Below are 27950 nucleotides of genomic sequence, written 5' to 3'. Positions count from 1 at the left end.
ACCTTGTGGCCTTCTCTTTGGTTTAAGTAAGGGAATTTATAGTCCTTCTCTTTCCTTCACCAGTAACTCTAAGTCCAGGAGTCTGCAAGATGAATGTCTCCCAAAACCTTAGCATCTCACTTCAGCTGTCTTGCAACATGTCTATCAGCCACAATTTATGCACTGCTCAACCAACTCTTAGGTATTTGGCAAGCTTCCTCTTATGAGCTCATCCATGTCAGTTTCATCTGTTTGGTGGAATTTTAGAAGATCACTATGCTTGGTTGGAGTTTTGTTGGTATGATGTGATCTGGGAACCTTATCTGTTTCAAAACTTTAACTTTCAGCTTCATGTCTATGGCTGTATGATTGTAGGCATAGCCATTGAAGTTTGAGTGAAGCAGACTTCTCGCTGGCTGAGAGAAATGTGATGGCCTGTTTCCTGGGGTAGTATTTACTAGTCTGAATGGCTGTTGATATCATCTCTGCAACTGCTTTGAATACCTTGTCATGTCACTAGCAGTCATCAGCCAAAGCTCTGGGGCAGCTGAAGATGAAGAAATGTTGAAGAGACCCTCTTTTAGAGCACAAGGGACAGGATTGTATTTCATTCTTGTCCTATATGTGAAAGTTTGCTGGACTTGGTAAGGTGTTGTAGACAGCCTGGATCAGAAATTTGACAGACTGGATGTCAGCTCATCAGAGATATACCCAGGTAATGTTCTGTTGCTGTATATTGGCCCACCTTCTCAAGGCTCCTTGTCTGACTGAGTCCTACCATTCTTGCTACCCTTGCCTCCTCTACATCTGTGCAGACTTCTTGTTGGGGAAGATATTCTTTTGTTGCTTCCAATCTGGTGAGTTGAAAAGCTCAAGCTCAAGCACCCTATTGTCACACTTTCTACCAGAGCTTTCTACTTCAAGCATTTCTTTGTTGCTTGCAACTCTCTACATCCTGTTCATGAAAACTTCAGTGCTAGTTCCTGCTACTTTTGTGTCCCTGAAATATCTATACCTCACAGCTTCTGTTGTTCTAAGCACTACAAACTCCTCTAAAAGGCAACTGAATGAAGATTTTAGTTGACCTGTATGGAATGATACTGCTTAGGCTCTTTGATAAAGCAATCCACCACCTTATTGAAAACAAGTGATCTTGGTCTCCAGGGTTTACATAGTTGACATGTTGACACTGTACAATGACAGGCATCACGAAATCCTGGCAGGATGATATTCTGGTATATTCAAGCTTTGAAGCAACTAGACAATCCAGATTCGTTGACTTTAAAAAACCAGTTCTCAAAGTTTTTGCTTGTTTTGTGGATGGAAACTGTATTCTTCAGGCTTCTGTCAAAGAGTTTCCACCTGCTCTTGATTGAATATTCAGTCACGGTTTGGGTATTTTTGCACTACTTACCCCTTTTCAGCACAGGAGACCTCAGTTTTGATGGTTTGGAGCACATCCTTCCCTATGAAATGAACTTCTCAAATCTTTGAAGAATCTGCCTGTAATTGTTGATGTTGCTACAGTCAGATTGTCCATGAAGGCTCCTATTGGCTGTTGCATGCCAGATTTTGTCTGGGGTTGTTGATGCCCTACTTCTGCTGACTCCACGACTATGTTCATGATAAGGGTGAAAAGGATTACTGGGATAGTGTAACCAATTATAATACCCTTTTCCAACCTATGCCACTTAGTTGCTCTAGGTTCAGAGGTGACTCTCTTCTGGCAGAGAATGAAGCCATTGATCTTTCTGGAGAGGTGATGCTTTTGAAGAGCCTCCTCTAGCAGCTTGTGTAACATGGTTTCTTCAGCTGTTATTATTGTGGCATTTTGTTGAAACACATGTATGTCCCTAAAGTATTAAATTCCATACCTGATTTCTGCTTGTTATTGTTATTTCTTTTATTATTCACCCCAAATTCCAAGCTTTGTGCCTACAGTAGAAATGATTATTATTATTATTATCATTATTATTATTATTAAGGTAGGGAGCTGGCAGAATCATTAGCATGCTGGATTAAATGCTTAGTGGTATTTTGCCCAATGCTATGTTCTGAGTTCAAATTCTGCTGAAGTTGACTTTGCCTTTCATCCTTTTGGGGCCCCTAAATTAAGTACTAGTGAAACACTGGGGTCGATAGAATTGATTATTCCCCTCCTCACAAATTTCAGGCCTTGTGCCTTTAGTAGAACAGATTATTTGGCTTGTATTCTGCATGCTAGCCTATCCTGAGTTTGCTGCACTACGTTGTAATATACTGGATACTGGAGTGGAGTGTTGAACTAACTACTGAGTTTGATTTTTGATTGCCTGTTGCAATGTGCATGTGTCTCTGTATGTGTGTGTATTCATATACATATGTACACACACACACACACACATACACATCATTGCCATCATCGTCATCATTTAACATCCTTTCTCCATACTTGCATAAGTTGGACAATTCAGTATTAAGATACAAGCCAGAGGACAACATATATAGCACTTCCAGGACTCACTTTTGCTGAGGAAGATGGATCTTTTTAAGAACCTCATACTGTCAGAAATTCTGGTTCTTAGTCATCTGTGAAGCTCAGAGTTCTTAGGTCAGACTTCACCACTTCCTCCCATGTCTTCCTGTGTTTCCCACTTATGCAAATTACAACCACATTAAGTAGTCAGTACTTCTTTATACAACTGTATTCCCCATATGCATCACATGTCCATACCAGGGCTGCAATTTTCTTTCTTATATACATATGATTCCTCTTATGCCCAGTTTTTCACACAACACCTTTGTACAATGCTTTTTATGCACACTCATATAGCACATTCAATGGAGCATGCTCACTTTATTTCTTTCCAGTCTTCTGAAGTCCTCTGAAGTCAAAGTCATGCCTCACTACTATGCAGCATTGTAGATCTAACATGCATGTCATACAATCTGCTCTTCACTCTATGAGAAAAGATCTTTGTTATTAGCAGTGGTTCTAGCTTCCTGAACTTTCTTCAACCAGTTCTTACTCTGGCTACTCTACATTCAGAGGAACCACCTTCCTTGCTAATTACATCTCATTGGTAACCAGACAGCACTACACATGTTAGCCAGACAGAATATATAGACAACCAAGTGATTAGAACTGACAAATGGAAACCTAAGCACTCTTACGTAGAAGCTATTTTAAAGTTTCTTTTTTAGTTCTCTTTACTCTGCCACTGAATATCTAATGATGTGGATGGGTTTCTATGTCCAAAAAAATTTAAGTAATGTGGAACTGAGTCAAACCATTATTCAATGCATATAATTTCAACTAGATATGTTGAGTGTTTGTTTACTGACTCATGTATGTGTGCACACGTGAGTATGTGTGTGTGTGTGTGTGCATGTGTATATGTGAGTGCGTGTGTATGTATGTGCTTGTGCATGCATGTGCACATGTGTGTACTTATACATATATAGACATACTTATACATATATATTCCCAATCCTATCTAAGATGTATTACATTGCATTATTATGATATGATAGACCGAGAGAATATATTTATCAGAAGCATCAGATGATAGTTGAAAGAAAGCATATTGCAATATCTTAGATATGTAATGTGACACAGCACGGTGTGTTCTGTGAAAACTGCTGGTTTTGAAATAACTGAAGCAGAAATAGGCCAATATATTGAGGTGAAATATATATCAGATGAGGGAACTGTAAAAAGAATTGTGACAGCTGGAATGATGCTGTACTGCTTACCTGTCCAATCAAAACATATGTAAGCATTTACATGGAATATGAAGAATGTAATGATAATGACCATGTTGATTTTGCTACTGATAGTTATTTTCTTTTGTTCTACATGATTTAACCTTTTAGTAAGTATATTGAAGAGAGGCATTCTAACCAGTGTGGAATAATTATGACAGGCTGCATACCTGTGCTAGGATTGAGATTTTATAACGGTGTACATATATCAAATTCTTCACACTCGTTTTGTCATTGCAATTGAAAAGAACATCATTAGGCTAAAATGTACAGTCAGTTTTAAGGAAACAAATTTTTTTTGCCCTGTTGTTCAAGAAATACAAATGGATTATTTTTAAATAGTTTAATAACCAAAATTAACCATACAGTATATTGAGGTATACTTGATGTTATCAATCCGAAGATTGTTGTTTTGGCAAGTATGCTGATCAATAACTCTACAATAAATGAACTTTAGGAATGTAGAAGATACTTGTTGGAGTTTTTTATGATGCACATGATTTTGCAATCTACAGTACAATGAAGAAATATCAATATGATCACTCAACCTACTAAAAATAACAACCAAATCTTTCTTGAATAGCATCCAGCAATCTTAAAGGAGGAAATGATAAATTAGTTAATGAAATTCTACATACACTTAAAAAGATAGTAATGGTTATGACCAGAGTGCTTTGAAAATTGTCCAGTTTGTTCAGAGCTGATCAGTAACTAACAACAACAACATTAACGACGATGACAACAACATCAACAGTGCTCAGTTCACAGGTTATTTATCAGATATATTAATCTGGAATCTGATTTGATTATATTCTGTTTGGAAAGATTTGCAAGCAAAGCCAATCTCATCAAGAATTAATCCCCTCAACATAGAATAATTTGGACTTGATAATTTTATACTTATTCTCTCAACTGGAAAAAAAGTAAGAAATATTTATATAGTTTTATCATACATGCTTAAAATATTGGAAGAATTTACAAGTGTTCAGATAATAGAAAATGTTTTGAATGCTAAAAAGTGCTCATAAAGAAGTTATTTTACCTTTTTGCAAAAGAGAAACATATGTATGGTGTTGTAGAAGTTCAATCTATTTTTTCTTTTACACAATTTCAAAGGTGTCTATGCTGCTAGTTACTTTACAATATTTGAATTTCTTCTAGAATCATTACTTTAACATGTCTTCTAAGATCTATCTATGAGTTATGGTGAGTTGTTTAATTGTGGTTCATCATAGAAATGTATAGCGTGTATTAGTAGCACTCAATAGTTACCCCATGAGTTAAAATAATGCAAAAGTTGTAAAATAATGTAAAAAAATTAATGGTACAAAGGATTTTCTCTCTCATGTTGGTATTTTCTCTTCATAGTAATTGTTTCTAGCAGGGGCACAAGGCCAGAAATTTGATGGGAGGAATTTTGTCAGTTAAATCAATGACATTACTTGATTGGTATTTTATTTTGTCTACCCTGGAGGGATGAAAGGTAAAGTTGACGTCAGTGGGATTTGAACTCAGAACATATGGATCTGGAACCAACATTGCTATGCTATCTTTTCAATGCTTGAGCAGTTTTGCTAATCCACAGCTTCTTTTCTGTTTACAATAATAAATGAACATCTGATTTGTTCTTATATGATTGTATATCATCATAATAGGATGATTATTTGAAACATATGATAAAAGAAATGATTGACATGAGCTATAAATTTGTTATTTAATTCACATTCTATATTATTATTTGTTTTTGTTTTCAGCTCTCCAAGCTGCATATCTGTCAGCATGCCTGGAAAGGCTGAAGTTGTTCTTGGTGGGTCCAAGCGATTTGAATGTCAAGTTGTTGGCAATCCCAGGCCTTCAATAAGATGGTTCAAGGATGGTATTGATATAACCAACAAAACACGTTACAATTTTGAATATGACAAAGATGGAATTATTTCAATGTACATTGAAAATGTTTTGCAGTCAGATGGTGGATTTTACCGTTGCCGAGCAGAAAACTCTCAAGGAGTTGCAACAACTGCTGCATATCTACATATCATACGTAAATATTACTTTTTAAATATATTATCTCCTCTACTGAATGAATACAAAGTTAAATATTGTTTGTAAATTTTGAAATTTTCAATATTGTTTAAAGTTTTAATTTTTTTTTTATTTTAAAGATTTAGTCTAATTGCTTCTATCAGGGAAAAACAGTTGTAGGAAAGGAATGAGAATTACATTTTTTAATGTCGTCAATAATTATTCTGTTAAAATTGTTTCACAAGAATTTGTTAAATGGTCATGAAAAGAATGTTGCTATTGTTTGAGGAGTCAGTTTGGGGCCCCTTTAAGAATTTCTTTATCAGACTGAAAATTCTGCACATCATCATCTGGTAGCGTTTGTTTCGATTAAGGTCATGCTAAATCTTTTGGTGGCTGAATAACATGTGATCACTAGTTTTAGGGATGTAAGCAGTAGTTTACTTTCAGAGCTTGGTGATTCTATTTAATATTATTATGATACCAGCTTCCAGCATAATGTGAGTTTCCTCAATGATTAACGTTTAATTGGTTCTTGACTGCAACTATATATCTGTTATGTTGTTTCCCGAGGCTTCTGATGATGATCTCATTTAGTCTAATTCCTCACTTGGTAAGAGTAAAACCCATTTGTAGAGCTCTTTGGATCACACTGATACAAAAGCCTCATTACTACAAGCATAGTAAGAATAGAATCACAAATGGAGGAAAACTATAATATCAGCTTCGAAACTGGCTCAGTTGCTCCTTGCTAATTACTCAGTCTGAAAATCTCTCTTGCATGTGATTACCTAAAAAATAATCTATCACTCCAAATTTCTCATAACTTCTTGAGCTTTTTATGCATTGAAATATTCTAGAAGTTCATCTTGCTCTCTAAATTACTTATAGTGGATGAAATTGATATTCATAACTCTTTATCTCCAACCCATTACAGTTATTCTGATAATTTTCTCTATTTTCTACATTTTTGAAGCCCTCCACCCTCTCTTAAGAAAAACCCCATCATACCAATGCTAGTTTTCTATGAAATGCCACGGAGTTGTTCTTCAAAGAACAAAGTTGGCAACATCCAGAAAACTACAGCCATAAATATTACTTGTGTATTCTTAGACTCTAGTTACTATATGAGTAAGCAGATGAACAAAGCAGCAAAGGAAATTTTTGTCTCCTTCCTTGTCAACAAACTTACTTCTCCAACTATAACCATGCTTTCTTTCCTTCCTTATTTCCAATAAGCTTCACTAATTCAGCTCTTGGTACTTTTCTCTGATAATTCTGGAGTTTTATTTTTGTTATCAAAATAACATGCTCCCCAACATGACTTTAGGTTTTTTATTAAGGATTCTTTCATCAGTACTCTTAAATCACATAAGTTCCTATAAGAAAATCTTAAAACTCTCTCACATCACAGGGATCTACCTAAAACAAAATAACTGCACCCCTTTTTTTAAAGAAAGTGAATGTCTCATTATTACTTAACTGATCTTATTACTAACCTCATTATTGAATGATATATTGTCAAAGATCTTTTTTCTGTTATCAGTAACTGCTTGTAAAGACTGATTAAGTGTTACATTAAATATTAGCAAAACATTTAATTTGATAAGTCAAAATAATCACTTGGGTTAGAAGCTTCTTAATGAAATTTATGCATTCTTTTCTGCCAAAATGTCTGCAAGGACGTTTTATTTGAGTTTCTTTTCAGAAAACCTTACTATTTTAACTTTCATTATTGAAAGTTAATATTTGTTTTTGTAATAAATATAGCCCCTCCTATATCTGTTAATGTGCATTCTTTTTAAACAAAAATGCTTGATCACATCCATAAAAATACCATAATTATTCTTAATGATCTGCCCATGTGTATATAACACATATATAACTTGCCTGTACATGTTACATTTATTCCTTTACTCTTTTAATACTATGACAAATGATTTCCCCCTGCCAAGGATACTGGTTGCATTCTATGCTATCAATCTTTCAACTTATTTTTATTAGTGGTGTCAAGATGCCAAATATTCAGGGATTGCCAATAATAAACTTGTGTGTGAAACCAGTTTATATGATGGGAGATAAATGCAACTAACAGAGTTTAAAGTACTTTGGAATAAATATAAAGCCACTTTAGCAAAGTTTTTAGTTGTAATGTTTGAAAGAAATTTTGAGTTGCTATAATGTCGGTCTTTGAATGAAGTAAGCATTGAAATCATGTAGTGTATATAAGATATCACAAATGTTTAATTGAAAAAACAAATTAAAAGAAAATTAATAGATTTTCTTCAAACACTTTTAACATAGCAAAAAAAAAAAAGATAAAAAATTAAGAATAAGAATCTGTCTAATTATTTATCTAATTTTGAATCTGCTAATAAATTATGAATAGATATTTTCCCTTAAAAGTTATTCTTAAAATTAAAAGCAAAACCAATACTTATATCTATATACATTTAGATTACTGCTGTAAGGAATTGGAAGATAGTATTAATCAACAAGTGTGTCATTAGACAGCTGTATTATTTTCTGATAAATCTCACTTTGTTTTGCAATCAAATCTAGACTTAGGTCTATATTAATGTTGCATGTGAGAAATGATTTATTATTATTTTGAATCTATTAAATCTTTCCACCTTTTTTTCTGCAATCTTGTGCATTCTCTCTGTTATTTCTCTAATCATACAAATAACAATCTTCTAATATAATAATGAGTGTAATGTTTTTATATATTTGTATATATATATATTTGTCCAAAATCATACAGAACAGAGTAGGAGAAAGAGTAGTATAAGTGAAGGGAGAGGAGAGAAAATAGTAATTCAGTGAAGGAAAAGTAGTGAGAGTAATAGCCCTGACTCAGAGGGAGTGAGAGAAAGTAATAGCAATAAGAGAAAGGAAGTAATAAAGAGCGTGTTGTGTATCTTCTGTTCTTCTCTGTCACAACATATGAATGAGAAAGGAAGGGGTGATAGATGAATAAGAAAGGAAGAGGTGATGGCAAACTCGATAGTGGGATGATGGAAGTTCTATGGTGAAAAAAAATCTGACAGCGTTTCAACTGTGTGTGTGTATATATAAGGGCTTCATGTGTGTGTGTGTGTGTGTGTGTGCAATGGAAGTGGGATGGGGAACATTCAATGCTGAAAAGAAAAATCAAGCAACATTTCAACTCTATGCGAGTATATGCGTGTATGTGTGTGCATGTGCAAAGGAAGTGAATGTTTGTATCTTTGATTATTATGTACCTTATTTATATATAAAATACTACAATTAGCCATCATTTTTGATGGCACAGGGTCAACTAGTATTACAATAATGTACAAGCTATCAGGTGATTAATTGTTTGGGCTGCTCAATGATTACAGAAAAAGAATTTCATATTATATCCCTATTTTGTTTTGGTGTCTCTAGCAAGGTGAAGTCCAGCATACATCATGAGGACACCAGTCTCTTTGGCTGGTTCTGTCTTGCATTAATTGAATATTTGACAATTTTTCTTCCCACAAATGGTGCAGGTGTGGCTGTGTGGTAAGAAGCTTGCTTCCCACCCACATCGTCCCAGGTTCAGTCCCACTGCATGACACCTTGGGCAAGTGTCTACTTCTATAGCCTCAGGCCAACCAAAACCTTGTGAGTGAATTTGGTAGATGGAAACTGAAAGAAGCCCATTGTATATATACATATATATATGTGTGTATGTGTGTGTGTGTGGTGTGTGTGTGTGTCTTTGTGTTTGTCTCCCCATCACCACTTGACAACTGGTGTTGGTGTGATTGCATCCCTGTAACTTAGGCAGTTCAGCAAAAAACGACCAACAGAATAACTACCATGCTTAATAACGAAGTACTGGGGTTGAGTCATTCGACTAAAATTTCAAGATGGTGCTCCAGCATGACCACCACAGTCTAATAACTGAAGCAAGTAAAAAATAAAAGATAAACGTATGAACAGATTCATAAAAACATCTTCAGAAATGGTGGATATTATGAAACTTTTTTCAGTTTTGTTGACCTCACTATGGTTTATGATTTAGCTTGTTAAAATAGATATATAATTTAGTATTTGACAAGGATCACACACATCTTATTAGTATCCTAATAGGGAATAGACACTTCTTTGTAATGCATCACAAAATGGTCAGCCTCAGGATAGCTTTCTGCCTTCATTGCTGGTCAACATCAACTCAAATGATAAGCCAAAAAAGATGATAATACTGAATGTTTTTACCTGTACCACTGTTTTACACCTACTATATCAAATGGAAATTTCTATGATAGACCACAGTAAGTGCTGCTTTAAAGAATCAAAGCTATTACTATAAAAGCTATCATTTAATTGTTGATCTTAAGAAAAACAAAAGTTTCTGCATTCCATGTACGAAACGAAAAAGGAAATGAATAAAAAATGGAATATTTTATGATTTGGATGGAAAGTGATACTTAAATAATCTAAGGGCCAAATGAGTGCAGAATAAATATTCTAAAACAGAAAAAGAATCAGCATCATCCTAGCAGGATAGAAGTCCTCAAAATCTCTAAATAACAGTATTGACTTCATGCTACTCAACTGCAAAAATGTGTACCAATGCAATCACCTACATAGAAGACTCATCTGTACCTTCCTAGTTATCTAAGTATTGATTGAATCTTCAACAATTTTACACATACTATCCTCCATCTAGATTTCAACAATATGGTTCAATAACATCATCATCATTATCAACATTTAAAGTTTATTTTCCATGCTGGCATGGCTTGACAGGAACTGGCAAGGCCAGGAGCCACACCAGAATCTATGGTCTGTTTTGGCTTGGTTTCTATGGCTTGATGCCTTTCCTAATGCCAACCACTTCACAGAGTGTACTAGGTGCTTTTAAAGTGGCACCATCATGAGTGCTTTTTATGTGGCATCAGCACCAGTATTTTTTTTGTGTGATAGCAGTACCCACACCAATGCTTTTTATGTGGTACTTTAGATTTAGGATCTTAATTCTGTTGGGGTGGGCAGCTCTTCTTGAGTTCAGCAATGTACCACATATCTCAGTCCTCTGTCATCTCTTTCATACAGTTTAACTGCTTTTTGCTATAGGCACAAGGCTTGATACTTTGTGGGAGTAGGTTAGTCTTTTATATACTAAGTAAATGTATTCATACAAATATGAGGTATGCAACTTATGTGTGTGTGTTTCTGTGTGTACATACATATATACACAGCAGCCTTTGTACAGTTATCATCTACAAAATTTTATTCTGAAGGTATTGATCAATCCAAGACATTGCCCCAGGTATCTTGTAGTGGGATCCAAGCTAGAACAAAGTGATTGCAAAGCAAACTAACCATACAGCCATACATGTGTGTGTGAGTGTTTGCATGTGAGTAGTCCTTGAGTTTGCTGCTACTCTCCATGAAAAACACACACACACACACACACATATATATATATATATAAGGAGAGAGAGAGAGAGAGAGAGAGAGAGAGAGAGAGAGAGAGAGAGAGAGAGTATTGATATTTGTATAAAGCTTTGACGTAATGTTTTAATTGTTAAACACTAATTAAGTTTATCAGTAACTTGAGAGTTACTATTTAGCTAATGATTTACTATAACTAATACATTCTAAATAGAATATGTTTGTTGTCTTCTTGTATGGCCTTATAAGAAATGATCAAATAAGAATGGGCTTGTTAAATTCTGTTAAATAGCTAATTAAATGTGCCTCTTAAACCCTGCTAGATAAATATTTAAATAGTTAACTAATATCTCAGCACGGACATAATTTTAATTGCATTAATAAATTTAGATAACATTGTCTCTTATTGAAACAAATCATTATACTTTGTTTTGTTAAAAACAGTGTAAAATAGTTATTTAATAATAATTCATTATATTCTGATATGGTTGCCTTTGTCAAAAGTTTGATTCTACTCCATTACAGTTGAATTCATAGTGGCTCATCTCAAAACTATGATGTAGTCAGATGAAAATGCTTTCCCATCCTATGAATTATTAAATTACCAGAGAGTTACTATGGAAAACATTTCTCTCTGTAGAGTGCAAATGATCTAACAATGATCTCATCATGATGTCACCAGATCTTGTTCCATTATACTGTATAGTTAGAGTTAATGTTAGAAAAATGTTTGACTGTGAAATGGTACAACAATGGCACTTCACTTCATCCAAATGATCAAATTTATTGACAAGATCAAATATCTTTCAAGGTTCACTTAAACTTGTTACAGAAAACCTCTACTGTTTTATACAACTATCCCCCATAATATGTGTGTGTCTGTGTGTGTAAAACAAAGGAACAAAACATAATTATCATTATCATATAATGTCCATGTTCCATGCAGACATAGGTTGATCAGTGAAATACCATTTGATTTTCAAACTCTGTTCTCCTTGCCAGATCAGATTGGAGCCTGGTGCAGCCATCTGGTTCGCCAGTCCTCAGTCAAATCATCCAACCCATGCTAGCATGGCAAGTGGACATTAAATGATGATGATGATGATGAATAATGTTGATGATGATGATGATAATAATAATAATTATAATAATAATAATAATAATAATAATAATAGCAACAACAACAACAATAATGAACTTATTGCATATAGTACTTGAGTGTACTACAACTCATCAGAAAAGATAGTCAAAAGTGCGTGTACAGTACACAGAATAATGCACAAAAAGCAGGCAAGTGAACAGTGGATGAGTCATAACAAAAGGAACATCAGGTGTAATGTTGGTGAATTTCAGGAAGAATGGAAGTCCTGAAGGTTGTAGTGTTCCAACAGCTAACAACTGATGAGGGTAGTTTATTCCCTGCTTCAGCAATTCTGGTCATGAAAAATACTTCTGAATGTCATGGGTGCCGTGCTGTTTTCCAATTTTGAAAGCATGTACACAGATGTTAGATACATGTAATTCAAAAAGGTCCCCAAGGTTGTTGTTGAGTTGCAAAGCTGGCCTTCTCTTATGTTGCACATTGTAGGGATGTTTACTCAACATGATTGTGAAATTGGCCTCATGCATGAAGCTATTCCAGCCAGGCCCTTTCTGAGGGTAGCCATAATGAAGGTACAAACTGTGAGTTACTAATTCATCATTGCTAATTTATCAGGTTAGGATGTATATGCATTTGCCATGAACTCAACCATGCTTAGCAACAAAAAGTACCTGTGTGATTCCCTTAAAGTGGCACGTGTGCAAGACCTCCCAAAAGTTATCTCATATGGTCATACTTTCTAGCAAATGAGTGAAGCTTGAACCACTATATGTTTGCACAACCTTTTAGAAATAATAGCTTAATCTCTCAGAACTCATGCCCCACCATCTTGAAATAGAAAGCACACATTGGTTATTGTAGTACTAGATACATTATGCTTTGAAATAAGATGACCATGGTTAGAATTTCACAAGCATGGAAGAGCTAAAAAGCAATAATATACTATTGAAGTGGAGTTTTCATTATTAATATTGCATTGCATAAAACGTTATGTGTTCTTTAATAATGTTGTTATTAGTTTAATTAAATTTGATTGTAATTTTTAGATGAAATTAAATTAACATTTGAATAATATCTAGAGTCAGAAACAAACAAAAAAATGAGTAAATTACATATTCAAAATTCACTTCTAGGGACTTTTGTACAGATCTGATACTTAAATGCAAGTTTGAAAATTACATTAGGGAAAGCAACTAATAGGTGTTAATGAGTAGAAAACTTCTATTGGATTTCAAAACAATACATAGTATGCATGCACCACTTCTAGTTGTTCTTGATTCTTTAAATTACAGAACAGTGGTGCTATTTTGCAGGCATATATCACCCATGCTGGTATATATCCATGATGATGATCATGATGTTCAAAAACCAGTTGATTATCATACAAAGTATGTGAATGAGTTTAACATTAACTCTTTTATTTAGTGAGAATTTATGCCATTAGATATGGAGATATGCAACTTTGTACAGAAGGAATGAAGGCTTGTATGTTGTTTCACCAAGCTTAGCTGAACACTTACAATTTACATTTTATTTTATACATTTTAATTATCTGTATAGGTAGATCATGTACCAATGTCTTTAAAAAACTTGATGAAGCAAAGCTCTTTGCTCCCCCCTTTCATGAAAATACAGAAAAAATACTTGATTATAGGTTCTCTTCAACAGAATTCCCTGGTTTAGAAACTTCATCATAAGTTACTTTATCTTATTGCTTCTTGATCAAGTTCTCTCATACCTCAGTTATCCACATTTCTTTATATAAACAATTAACTGGCTGTGTCATCTAACCATACATATTCTAATGCAGATAACAACAATTTAGTCTTCTCACTTAGATTTCTCATGCATGCATGCATCATTTAAAAACAATCTCAATAACCTACCAAGTAAATACATCTTCCACAACCAAAGCTTATAAAATAAAGGGAACTTCACAACTTAATATCATTCAAAAGTATCAAAATACTCGCACTACATATTTTAAAGGAAAAGAAAAAGGAAAACAGAACTGTAATCTCAAAACTGATGAACCTCATGCAGTTAAGATCCTCATTTCCGCTAGATTTTACAATCTGCAATCAACTTAAGAAATAATATTTTCTAAAAAATATGGCAGGGAATTGGTTGAGTCATTAGATTATTGGATAGATTGTCTTCTGATATTCCTTCTGGCTCTCTGCACTTCAAGTTTAAATACTGTTTAGACTAACTTTGTCTTTCATTTGGGTTTTTTCTCCTTTTCCCTCTCTTTTTGCAAGAACTGATCTATAGTCAGGGCTGGAGAGGGAGAGCTCTGCCAGCTCTGAAAATACCCCAAACACACCATATGGTATGACTGCACTTCTATGACTTCATCAAGGGTTGAGGGAACAAGGTATGACAAGGCATATTATTCCAAGGCAGTAACTTGACAGATTCATTAGTGTGGGATAGAATGTTTTGCTCTTTGCTCTCTGAATTAGAATTCTGTCATCCTTTTCTTTGGGGGAGGGAAGGAAGGGATGTCTTGTGGGTGCTGATTATAAAAAAACCGGTACCAGTTGAGTATTAGAACTAGTTATTCTTTCTTCTCACTTTCTCTTCCTTTGTCATTCCATCTCTCACTCAGAATTAGCTATGATGGGATGCAGGTTGCAAAAGGCCATTTAATGTTTGTGATGTCAAAAAGGAAAGGAATCCCCATAGATGTTTGTAAATTTTCAGAGAGCTTGGAAAAGCTTCCAACACTACAAGGGTTGGTGGTGGCAGATAATGTATTCTTCATCTAACCAATAATGGTTCACGAATGCTGGATTTCTTTTTCAGGACAGAATATACTTTTATCTTGAACAGCAGCTATCTCTGTACACAACACAAATATGATCTGCAGTAAGAATACTCTTCACATATTTGGCATAATACGTACATCATTCTGGATTTTAGCCAAGAAACAGCTAACTACCTGACTAGCAAACGTTAGCTCGTTTAGTGTTGTGTTTCATTCTTCCCTGCTACTATGAGAGTTACCCCACATCCTACGCACTATCTCAACATAAGCTGATTTGATGTATACCCTTTTCTCTACCCAATATCTAAATTTTCTTTCCTGATTACTTGTGGTATCAATTTCTCTTCGTTTGATACCTAATATCCGTCTTCCCCAAAGAAAACAAGCAAGAACTTTTGTGTATAATTTGTTTTCCCCAAAACGTACCATTTTCGAATATAAATGTAATTGGTTGTATCATTATCTTCCAAGCTATTGAAATCCAGTAATATTAAACCTAATAAATTGACTTCGTAAATTACCATTCACTCAATTTGACATTTCAGCCAGTGCCTAATTGCATAAGCTGAACAACCTACAACTTCGAGCTTCACAACACGTAAAAGTTTCAAAATAATATCAGTATTGCAGTTGTTTGTTTTAATTGTTATATTTCTTAGGATCATTCTAGATCTAAACCTGGCGTTGTTATTTACTGAGGTGGTTGTAAACGAAAATTCATACTGTAAATTCTTGTTTCACAGCACGCTGTTTAAGGGTTAAGGGAAATAACTCCTTTATTTTCTTTTTTTAAATATATTCAAGGGAGATAAAATACTAATTAAAAATAGTAAGTACAGATGACAAAAGACATTTACATGCACTGAAAGCATGTAAAAGTTTCAGTTGTCGGTCTACGGTTATTGCAGGGGCACTGTCTTCAATAGATTTTGTGAATTGTATTGATTCCATTATTTTATCTGGTAGTAATTTTCTCGATCATATAAAGAAGAAAGGCAAATTCGAAGTGCACATAATGTATGCATGTATGTAGTTTTGAACGCGCGAGCGCACGCGAGCGAACACACACACACACGAACCAACACAAAATTCGTAGAAGTTACAAATTAGTCCAACGACCGACAGTTTCGTGTCAGGCACTTATCTAAGAATATATATCTATATGCATTTATGTATACAGACAAATATATATATATAATATATATATATTGTTGTGTCTGGGGAGAGTAATTTTCTTTTGTGCCTTATAATTTGACACACACACCGGTAAAATTTCCGCTTATTTCTTTTTATTTTCCTGAAATTTTCGTTGCGTCTTGCAACTTTTTCAATGGTCCGTTATTTACACTGCGTTTCTTTTTGTTTGTTTGTGCGCATGTGTGTGGGCCAGAGTGTGTGTGCCTATGCATGCATGCATGCGTGTATGTATGTATGTATGTATGTATGTATGTATGTATGTATGTATGTATGTACGTATGTACGTACGTACGTACGTACGTATGTATGTATGTATGTATGTATGTATATGTGTGTGTATGCATATGTATGTATGTGTGTGCATATGTATGTATGTATTGTGCATATTCATGTGCTTGCGTGTCCGTGTTTGCGTGATTTTATGTATGTGTGTGCGTGCGTGTGTTTGTATATGTATGCACCTCTGTCGCCTTGCGTGTGTATGTCTGAGTGTGTGTGTTTGTGTTTTGCAACTATGTACCGTGTTTGTATGTATGACTGTGCATCTCCATATGAGTGGACATGTGTCTCCATATGTGTCCTTGTGTGAAGTAAAGTGTGTGTGTATATATGGTCATATGTTTCAGTTTCCATTTGCGTATGTGTGCTTGTCTGTTCATATAACCTATGTACTTATCCGTCTGTATGTTCGTCTGTTTATTTTCATATCCATATGCTTACATACATGTGCATATACACACATATATATATACCCCCCACATACACGCATACATACATCTATCTACATAACAGCCCTCTAACTATTCTACTCTACCCGTGTAAACTGTGGGTATGGAGGTATGATATCTACTATGTATATTTCCTATTTAGTATTGGAGAAGTTATATTTGTAAGGACGTACTCCCGTATTTGTCTGAGTGTTGGGTCTTTTGGGTGCTTGGATAAGATGCAGATGTCAAGTTGACCCAGGTTGCTCCCATGTTGGTCTTTGGCATGTTGGTAGAGTATGGAGGACTGTTTTTGTCGTCATATTGTCTCAAATGTTCATTTAGTCGTTCCACAATGCTCCAAGATGTCTCCCCTATGTATGTCGTTTTTTATGTTTTTACAAGCACCTTCTATGCATCTTATGCTGTAAACTACATTTATAGCTCTACAGTTAATGCCAAGGCTAATCCTACATACCATGCAGTTATCATTGGTTCATATGATATTCTCAAAGGAGTACGTTCTACATAGTTGTGATTTGACGGAGTTCCCTGGCTTTTCAACAATCTTAATGCTGAGTTTGGTCTTCAGAGCTTTTCTAAATCTACGAGCTAGTTCTCTATGGGCTGTGGCCTCTACAAACATCACTCCTTGATATTTGTCGGTTTTATACCACGTGTTCGCCCTGGGTCAACTTGACATCTGCATCTTATTCAAGCACCCAAAAGACCCAACACTCAGACAAATACGGGAGTGCATCCTTATAAATGAAACTTCCCCAATACTAAATAGGAAATATACATAGTAGATATCATACCCCCATAACCGCAGTTTACACTGGAAGAGATAGTTAGTGGGCTGTTATCTAGATAGATGCATGTATGTGTGTGTGGGTATATGTATATATGTGTATATGTACATGTATGTAAGCATATGGATATGAAAATAAACAGATCAACATACAGACGGATAAGTACATAGGTTATAGGAACAGACAAGCACGCATACGCAAATGGAGACTGAAACACATAACCATATATACACACACACTTTACTTCACACAAGGACACATATTGAGACACGTGTCCACACATATACAGATGCACATCCATACATACAAACACGGTACATAGTTGCAACACACACACACACACATACATAAAAACTCACAAACACGGACACGTAAGCACACGAATATGCTGAATACATACATACACATGCACACACATATATGCATATGCATACACCCACATATATATATATATATATATATACACACATACACATGCACATACATACATACATACATACATACATACATACATACATACATATATGCATGCATGCATAGGCACACACACACGCACACACACTCTGGCCCATACACATGCGCACAAACAAACAAAAAGGAACGCTGTGTAAATAACGGACAGAGTCAAGACAATAGAAAAGGTTGCAAGACGCAACTAAAATTTTAGGAAAATAAAAATAAGAAATAAGTAGAAATTTTGCCGGTGAGGCACAAAAGAAAATGTCTCTCCCCAGACACAACAGAATATGCTTCAACACACGAACTCACATAAAGAATCTTGCAAACCAAATCCAAAAACGAAATATATGCATAATAATAATAATGAAATTATTGTATACGGTGCTCAGGTGCACCACAACTTGTCAAAAGTGCGTATAAAGCATATGCAGTAATGTACAAATGTCTGGGAAGTGAACAGTATATGAGTCAAATACATGCTTGCGTGTGTATGGAGGGGAGAAAATCAGGTGTAGTGTTGGCGAATCTCAGGAAGCATGGAAGTTTTGAAGGATGCAGTGCTCCGACAACCAACAACTGATGCTGGCAGTTTGTTCCATACTTCAGCAACTCTTGGCGTGAAAAAATGTTTCCGAAAGTCATGGGAGCTGTGCTGTTTTTTGACTTTGTAAACATGTCCACGGGTGTTAGACAGGTGGAGTTTGAAAAGGTGCTCAGAGTTATTGTCAGTAAGATGGTTAATAATTTTATGGGTATCTGCCAAGTCAGCTGTCAGACGTCGGAGTTTCAATGTATCCATGCCCGGGGAAGTAAGGTGTTCAGAATATGGCAAATGCCTTATGGAGGGTACTCTCTTGGTTGCACGTCGCTGAACGGTTTCCAGACGATTAATATCCTGGGCAAGATAGGGGTTCCAGACCGGTGATGCAAATTCCAGGTGAGGTCGCACCATAGCTATATAAAGTCTCAGATAGATAGCCGGAGAGCGGCTCACAAAGGCCTGGTAAGTGATGCCAACACACCTTCAGCCTTCTTGGCAATTTTAGCAATGTGTTTTGTCCAACGCAAATCGTATGTGTGTGTGTGTGTGTGTGTGTGTGTGTGTGTATTAAACGCGCACAAACATACATATTTTATGTGTGACTGAAACTGAGAATTATTCAAGAGAATCACCAACGGTTTATCTACAAATATCATACAAAATAAATTTTGCACACTGTATTGACTATCCTTTACTTTCGTCGCTGTCGTCATCATCTTGATCATCATCATCGTACCCATTACCATCATCACCATCATCATCTCTATTATAATAAAGTCCTCTTCTCAATGCTTACATAGTTTGGACAAATTTTCTTCAGTACAGTATTTCATTACTCATCGTCTTAACATCAGCTTTCACTACTTCTGACTAGTTCTTCATCGGTCTTCCTCCCGTAATTTTCATGCACTTGGATCGCTTAATAGTCCAGGCCTCTCTGCTGCCAACTACATTTAATTTCATAAATAGTTTTTCTCTTTGATAATTTGTGTGCTGTCGTTCATGCACACCCAGCGGAACATGCTCGTCTCATTTCCTTCCAGGTAAAGTACAGCTCTCTCAGCAATCACAGCCCTCTCATCCAATGTCTATATCTCGTTTCTATACAACGTCGTGCACAATCATATTTCTGGCCCCGAGCCAGAATCTTTAGAGCAGAGATAACTGTTTTTCTTGTGTTGTACATGACTAATCTAATCTTCATTATTTTCACCTCAGCGGGGTTTGAACGTGTGTATTTGAATATGAAGAATTGGATCAAATACCGTTCTATTGATTTTGCTAATCCATTGCCCCTTATAATTGTTTTTAACATTGGTATAAGTCCATAGATGTAGGAAGAGGAATGGTTAGTCTATTAAATCGACTCCAGTACTTGACTAGTATTTTATTTCATCAACTCGGAAAGGTGACAGGTAAAAATAACCTCGTTGGGATTTGAACTCTAAATGTAACGAGCCGGAAGAAATGTCACACGTAATTTTGTTCGACATTCTAGCGATTGTGTCAATCCACAACAATATTAATTCTTTTTAATTTTGGTACAAATCATCAAGTTTGACAGTTGGGGAAAGTCGATTACATCGACACCACTTAACGGTTACTTTATTTCATCGACACCAAAAGTGTGAAAGTTGATCTCAGAGTGTAAAGAATCAGAAGAAATACTATAAGTAATTTTGTCCAACACTCAACGATTCTGCTAATCAACAACAGTGGTAACAGTTTCAAATTTTGCACAAGGCGAGAAATTTTAGGAAGAGGGAGTTAGTTAAATACCACTAAACATTTTGTCCGATGTGCTATCGATTCTTTCAGCTTGCAGCCTTAAGTTCACAATGATGATAATAATCCTTTCTGCTATAACAGTGGTTCCCAAAGTGGGCGGTATTGTTCCTTCTGGGGGCGGTTGAAAGTTCCAAGGGGGCTTTGAAGAAAAGTGGGGCAACAATGGGGTAACGATTCATGTAAATAGTGGGGCGACAATGGGGTGGCTATAAATGTAAAAACAACAAAATAACGGGTTCATTAGGTTAAGTTTTATTTGTGAAATACTGTTGCTTTGAATTTACTTCAGAAAAAGATCTATGTTTGTAATGGTTAGCTGAGGTGGGGGCGCTAGGAATGTGGCCTGGGTGTCAAGGATGCGGCAACCCCCAAAAGTTTGGGAACCACTATGCAATAGGCTCAACGTCTGAAATTTTGGAGAGTGGATGAGGTGGGGTTTGGAGCTAGTCGATTGTATCGGTCCCAGTGCTCAACTAGTACTTATTTTATAGACCCGAAAGAATAAAAGGCACAGTCAACCGTGGCACCATTTGAATTCAGAACGTAAAGACGGACGAAATGTCGCTAACCAATTTGTCCGGCGTGGTAACCAGTGTCGAAAATCGTTCAGACACACCTTGACACAATGGCATTGCAAAAGACAACACTTCTGGGAACAGCAAATATCCGGAAGCAAGTACTCTTTGTCTAGGGTTACAGAACTTGATGGGGAGATAGCGAGATAGGGAGTCAATTAAACAATCTAGATCAGGGGTGGGCGAACTTTTTTGATCGCGGGCCGCACAGTGCGTCTTTGGAACCTTGGCGGGCCTCATTTATAAAAATCAAGTGAAAATATTTTTGAAGGCGGTTATAGACCTATAAACACACAATTTTGGAAATTTTGTGAAATATTCCTCTCGGCGGGCCGCATGAAAACCTATGGCGGGCCGCATGCGGCCCGCGGGCCGTAGTTTGCCCACCCCTGATCTAGATCGTCACCGTGCAAATGGAGGAACAATAATTTGCATATCTTAATTATACACACACATAGGGTTAATTGGAACACATTCTCCTACCCCACCCACACACACACTTCGCTTATTTTCAGTCTATAGTTATATTGATAAATCTGCTACACTCTACAAATATACTCAGCAAACACGTTCAGTAGGTGGGGTTAGAGAGGATCACAGAAAAAAATAGTTTGCGTGATCGAAGGTTGAGTGTTTCCAACTCGCTTCACGGTAGGGATAACTTGGGATATACTATAGTGTATATTAGAACACACCAATTATTATAGACAGTTCAAGAATTATGTTTGCATCATGTCAGTTTTCAGTTCCCGGGATGTATTTTATAAGGTAGCTTGAATTAAGCATAATTGTCATTTTGCTATGTGGCCTATAAATAAGGTTCATTGGTCCAAATATCTTATTTACTTTGGAGTGTAGACCGATAGATTAACAGGAAAGACAAGCACATTGACAATTTGAATACATCCCATCTCCTTAGAGAAAAGCCGAATGATTTTTCGGTCTCCCAAACTGCTCGGTTGTAATGCTTATAGTCATAATTTATATAAGCAATGCACAGTTTTGATGGTTGTTTTATTGTCTTAAGCATATATAAAGCAATTGATTTGGCAAGGCATACAAGATTCTTAAACCGAACATCTTTGACATATCTGGTTTTCTTTTTCACAATCAAAGCAATATTAACAGGAAGAAGTTCTAAAGATATCAACTGGCTGTCCGATATTTACGAAACAAATTTAGGTATACCCTTGGAATTCTCCTAGGATCTACATCCTACTTACTCTTTATAAATGACCCTTTATTGATATAATTATTGCTGCTGCTTTATTTTATAGTCTCCTCTCCAAGAAAGTCACACACTTGGACTTAGTAGCAGATCTTTCCAGTGGCGTATCTGGCATTATGCAACTGGGAAACAAATGACTCATGTTATTTAATACACAATCATGAATTTCGATAGATAGGGCTGTTTTGAAGAAGTTTCGTTGCCTGGATAGATTCTCGTATTTTAAATTCACTCCTGATTTGAGATGTGACTCCTACGAAGTGGAGCAGAAATTATTCTGTCGTTCCAAAACCTTTCTAACAACTGAAATTCTACTGTGTCTCTAAATAAGCGAGATCCTCTCCAAAATAGAGTACTACACTTTGGTGGGTTTCTTCAATGAATGTGTAGTTTAGTTGATGATGAGCTTTTTCTCGACATTCCACCCGTTCTATCATTGACGAACCTTTCCTACCGTTTGTTCCAATTGTAGATGTTTAGATGAGTTTCATTCCTTGGTCTTGCTAATTCGGTAATTTTACATCAGAAGTCAGTTTGAAAATTTAGCAAATCGCTTCCAAGCTACTTGAATATCCCACGGATACATAGAAAACATTGTATTATAAAGTTTCACCCATTGTTTTTCTACAGATATGATACTGATCTCTTTAAATTAAGAGTTAAGTTATCATGGCTAATGTTGAAGCTTTCCTCATTTCAATATCTTTATCGGGTCTTTTATTACCATCTATTTTTAATTTCATTTTGTTAGTTTCTTTATTGTCATTTCATTTATCGTATTTTATAGGTATAATTTCTTTTACCTGTATTTCATCTTATTCCATTTCACAAAAAAATTATAACATAATTATCTTATTACCATCATCTATGTGCTTCTTAGATATACACACATATAAATGCAGAGAGAGAGAGAGAGAGAGAGAGGAAGAGGGAGAGAGAGAGAGAGAGGGAAAGAAAGAGAGTGAGAGAGAAAGAAAGAAAGAAAGAAAGAGGGTGAAACAAAGTGAGAGAGCAATGAGGAGATATGTGGCAATAATGCTTCTTTCATTAACCTCTTGTCTGGAGGTGGCTTCCTTAGGGCGATTTTGAGTAGTGCGCAGGCATGGCTGTGTGGTAAGAAGTTTGCTTTGTGAGTGGATTTGGTAGACGGAAACTGAGAGAAGACCGTCGTATATATATATATATATGTATATATATATATAAAGGAATACAAAAATGGGACAAGAACGCAAAACATCCAGACAGCTAGATGATACAAAATAAGGACAAGGATAAACACGGACGGGTCATTCGAAATTTTCTTTCCTCAGTCGAGTTCCAGATTATCTTTGCAATTTCGGCTGGTTATACTCGAGATTGCCCCAATCTGGCCAGTCCCAAGGAAAACCTAAGCTAAGAGCATTAGATTCCTTGAAAGAAAGCAGCGAATGTATACGAAAACAAGGACGAAAAAACAACGGAGTATATATATATATATATAATATATATATATATATACATATATATATATATATATATGTATATACATAGTCCTATCTATATATTACTAAAATTGTGAAGTCTTGCGTGATTGCGTGCGTGCTAGTCTGTAATTTAATACAGCCAAACCGGCGCATAATGGGAACATACCCCGAAAGTAACATAACCCTAAAAGATACAAATTGTTTGCACAGTGAGTATTTATATTTTAGCCTTCTTTAAACAGACAATATTTTAATTATTAAAAAGTATTTTAAGTGAATATGATTTGAAAAATCATATTTAACTGAATCATCATTAAATTAATTTTTATTTCTATGTAATGTTGAAATCAGCTTCAATATATATATATATATATATATATATATAATATATATATATATATATATATATATGTATATGTATGTATGTATGTATCTTGACATACTTTTCTCTCTACATTTTCCCCCTCTCATCCCTTCCCTTTCTGTCGAAGAGCGTAAGCTCGAAACGTTAAAGACTTTTCCATTTTTCCCGAGCTCCAAACTAATACTCCTGCTTATTGTTCCCTCATCTGCCTCTGTCTTTAGTTTTCTATGTGTGTGTGTGTGCGTGTGTCTTCTGCTCTTTTTGTAAATGCATATGTCTCTTAGCTGTTCGGTTCAGTCCATTATCACCGAAGATTTAGATATGAGACGTGTGTCTGCCAAATTTGTGCCAAAATTACTTTCAGCTGACCAAGAAAACACTCGGATTTCAGTTGCACAAGATCTTGATAGTGTTGAGAACGAATGAAAACTTTTTGAAAGCTTTGCGTAGGCCTCTGAGCAGGTATCGCCAAGCTTTTGGCAAAATTTGATGCAGATTCTATACTCAACTTCCTCTGTCATGAGATTACACACTACACGATGATTACATGCTACACACCTTTCTTCCAAGCACTGCTGTAAACAGAAGAAGTGAGCTAGAACTTTAAAACTTAGTGCGCATGCACAGCAGAGTTGAAGGTCAACTTTTTCCTGGCGATCCTCACTCTGCGTGCTTTAGCTTCGTTACTATGGTAACAGTCCGGATACTTATTGATTAGACCACGTACACACACACACACACACACACACACACACATATATATATCCTTTAAGTTCGTTTACGGGAAACGTTTTGAATACGCATATAAAAACTATTTTATTATGTAGGCTACAGCCTAATGAGGTCAACTGCTAATACCAATTTTTTGAGGTCGTACTGAGCTGTGCCAATATAATATAGGGTAAATCTAGTAATAATAATAGTAATAATCCCTGTGTAGCGCAGATGCGGGTGAAATTCCTCTCTCCTTTCATTTTATATACGTGTAATCGAACGTAGCTGGCAACAGCCTTTGGCCGCTATTTGGACCTCGTTGTGTCCACTACTCTGATTGATTGATATTGGCACAATTTGTTTCTTACTCTGTTGCGCCAATTTGTCGCGTACAACCAATCGGAGCCTCTAAATAAAATCACGCGAGACAGCCTGTTCTCAACCCAGTTTTGAGCCTACAGCTCCTTATAAAAAACCCAGCTTTTTCCTCATTACACGTCTTTGGTTCCAGACCTTTTAAAGTCTAGCCATTGACCACATAAGACACAGCCAGTTCTAGCGACGACACCATAGCAGCAACGTTGACTTACTTCGCCCAACAGCATTACAGCAATCTTTTTCTTTGTCGCAACCATCATCATCTTAACGTCATCAACACATCCCTCTACGTACACAACTCAACTAGCAACTCGCCCAGGTTCTAACACTTCTCCGTTCGTAAATTACTTCACTATGGATCAAGGGCGAATATACAACCTGCAAGAAGTCCTGTATCAAGTTCTTGCAGGTTGTATATCAGGCATCACAGCCACGACTTCACGTACCTGCAACCGGCTCAGCATCATGGCCGCGAATTCTTGATACAGTATTTCAACAACCGTGTACAATTGACTACGAACTGATATTCTCTTCCTGGCGTCTATGAACTTCTCACTTCGATGGCTATAGACTCTTTCACTGTCAGTTTCTTTATTGTCATTCTTACATGTACTTAACATGCGAATACATCTATGCTAACGCACACACACGCATACACTTTGTTCTCATGACAGCCTGTCTATTATTACTGTATATATGATGCACACACAAACACACATGTTTGCATATCAATAAATCTTCTCTTCATTCTTCTACTCGGTTGTGTCAACTTTTTCTCTCTGGCACTTACTTGTACTATTGAATGCATATTTATTGTAAGGGCTGTGTGATGTACTAAAGAGCCACCCTCGTCACCCCGCATTACACGGTCTTTACGCTTGGATGAGATTTATAAATATTTTTATGCATCGTTACGTGCGTTTCTCACAATTCACACACACACACACACACACACACACACACACCACACACACACACACACACGCACACACACACACACACCTTTTATCTTTTACTTATTTCAGTCATTTGACCGCAGCCATGCTGGGGCACCGCCTTGAAGGGCTTTAGTTGAACAAATCGACCCCAGGACTTTTTACTTTTTTAAGCTTAGTACTTACTTATTCTAGCGATTTCTTTTGCCGAACAGCTAAGTTACAGGGACGTAAGCATACCAACACCGGTTGTGAAGCGGGGAGTGGGGTAAACACCGACATATATGTGTGTGCGTATGTGTGTGGCAAGCTTCTTTCAGTTTCCGTTTAGCAAATCCACTCACAAGGCTTTGGTCGACCGGAGGCTAAAATAAAAGACACTTTCCCAAGTTGGCACTTTGTGGGACTGAATCAGGAACCATTAGGTTGGGAAGCCGCTATCTAAAATAACGCTCCAAAGCAAGCACTAAATGAACATACATCAAATTCTGGTGTGACAACATTGCCTTTCTTCCTTTCAGAGTCGATAAAATAAATACAAGTTGAACACTAGTGTGGATGTATTCGACTTACCCCTCCTCCGAAATTGCTGTTCTTGTGCCAAAATGTGAAATTATTGTGATTATTAGTAACGCAGCGAGCTGGAAAATCGTTAGCACGCCAGACAAAATGCTTAGCGACTTTTCTTCCTGCTTTACGTTCTGAGTTCAAATTCCGCCGAGGTCGACTTTGCTTTTCATCCTTTCAGGGTCGATAAAATATGTACCCGTTGAATACAGGGGCCGCTTTAATCGAATATCAGGCTTTGTGCTTGTAAAAGAAAGGATTATTATTACTATCTGCACTAAGGACTGTTTCGTGGTTACCAAACTTTTCTGTGTTTTTACTTTTTTGAATGTGTGTGTGCGTGCGTGTACGTGCACGCATGTATGATGGTGAGTCTGTGTGGGATATATATGTGGTCCGGTGTGGATATATGTAAATACTATATATTGATCGACAACTTTTATTATCGAAGATGAATGAGCTGGATTCTGTAGAAATAAATTTAGTGAGTTAAGAAATAGAAATAATAAAGGGTTAAACTGATGTAATTTATTTTTGTCTTTGCTATGTTGTATATGTATATACGCTGTATAGTTTATATCTAACAAACAAAATGTATTTACTGTAATATAAGGTGCGACGATTTTTATTATATAAATTTTGTATTCCTTTACAAAGTTTTTAAATGTTTATATTCTTTGGATCTATTCTACTTGGCTTCACTTTTTGAAATTTTAAAATTAAATGAAAATTTTTACGTTTGGTATATTAATTTAATTTTTCACGCATATTTGTTGTATTAGATACCATGTTCTCTCACATGATTTTCTGGAGGCATATTTGCTGGAACTGTTTTGGTTTTTGACACCTTGGTGTTGCTACGTGGAAAATTCACTATCGCATAAAAGAGTAGTCAGGTCAACATTCCGATGTATACCTAAGTGTTAAGGTGAATTCCATGGTCAGACCAGACCATGTCATGTAGTCATCAGAAGCAATACTTACTTTCCCTATCCACACCGTGATTTCACCGTTATGTAAATATTTCATTAGAAGTTCCCACCTCGCAGACAGTAGAACTTGTAAACAAACTTCATTTATTCTTCACTTAACTTTATGATCTCATCATGAGATTTTAGCTAGAACATCACTCATGTTTTCTTAGTGTTAATGGTGAGAGGCATTAAACAAATAGTTGCTCTGGCGAAATTGTTTGT

At 36.0% G+C, this 27950-nt stretch overlaps 1 protein-coding gene across 1 annotated transcript in view; it reads left to right on the top strand.

Moving 5' to 3' along the window:
* Positions 1 to 27950, top strand: part of LOC115210729 (titin) — a 678167-nt gene that overhangs the window by 7137 nt on the left and 643080 nt on the right. The window contains exon 2 of the mRNA XM_036506041.1: positions 5478 to 5764. Within this exon, the coding sequence (XP_036361934.1) occupies positions 5503 to 5764 (262 nt within the window). The 5' untranslated portion in view covers positions 5478 to 5502. The remainder of the gene's footprint in view (positions 1 to 5477; positions 5765 to 27950) is intronic.

Source organism: Octopus sinensis, linkage group LG1 (assembly GCF_006345805.1).
Source record: "Octopus sinensis linkage group LG1, ASM634580v1, whole genome shotgun sequence".
Lineage (NCBI taxonomy): Eukaryota > Metazoa > Mollusca > Cephalopoda > Octopoda > Octopodidae > Octopus > Octopus sinensis.
Note: the sequence above shows the minus strand (reverse complement) of the source record. Positions and strands in the feature narration are given on the sequence as shown.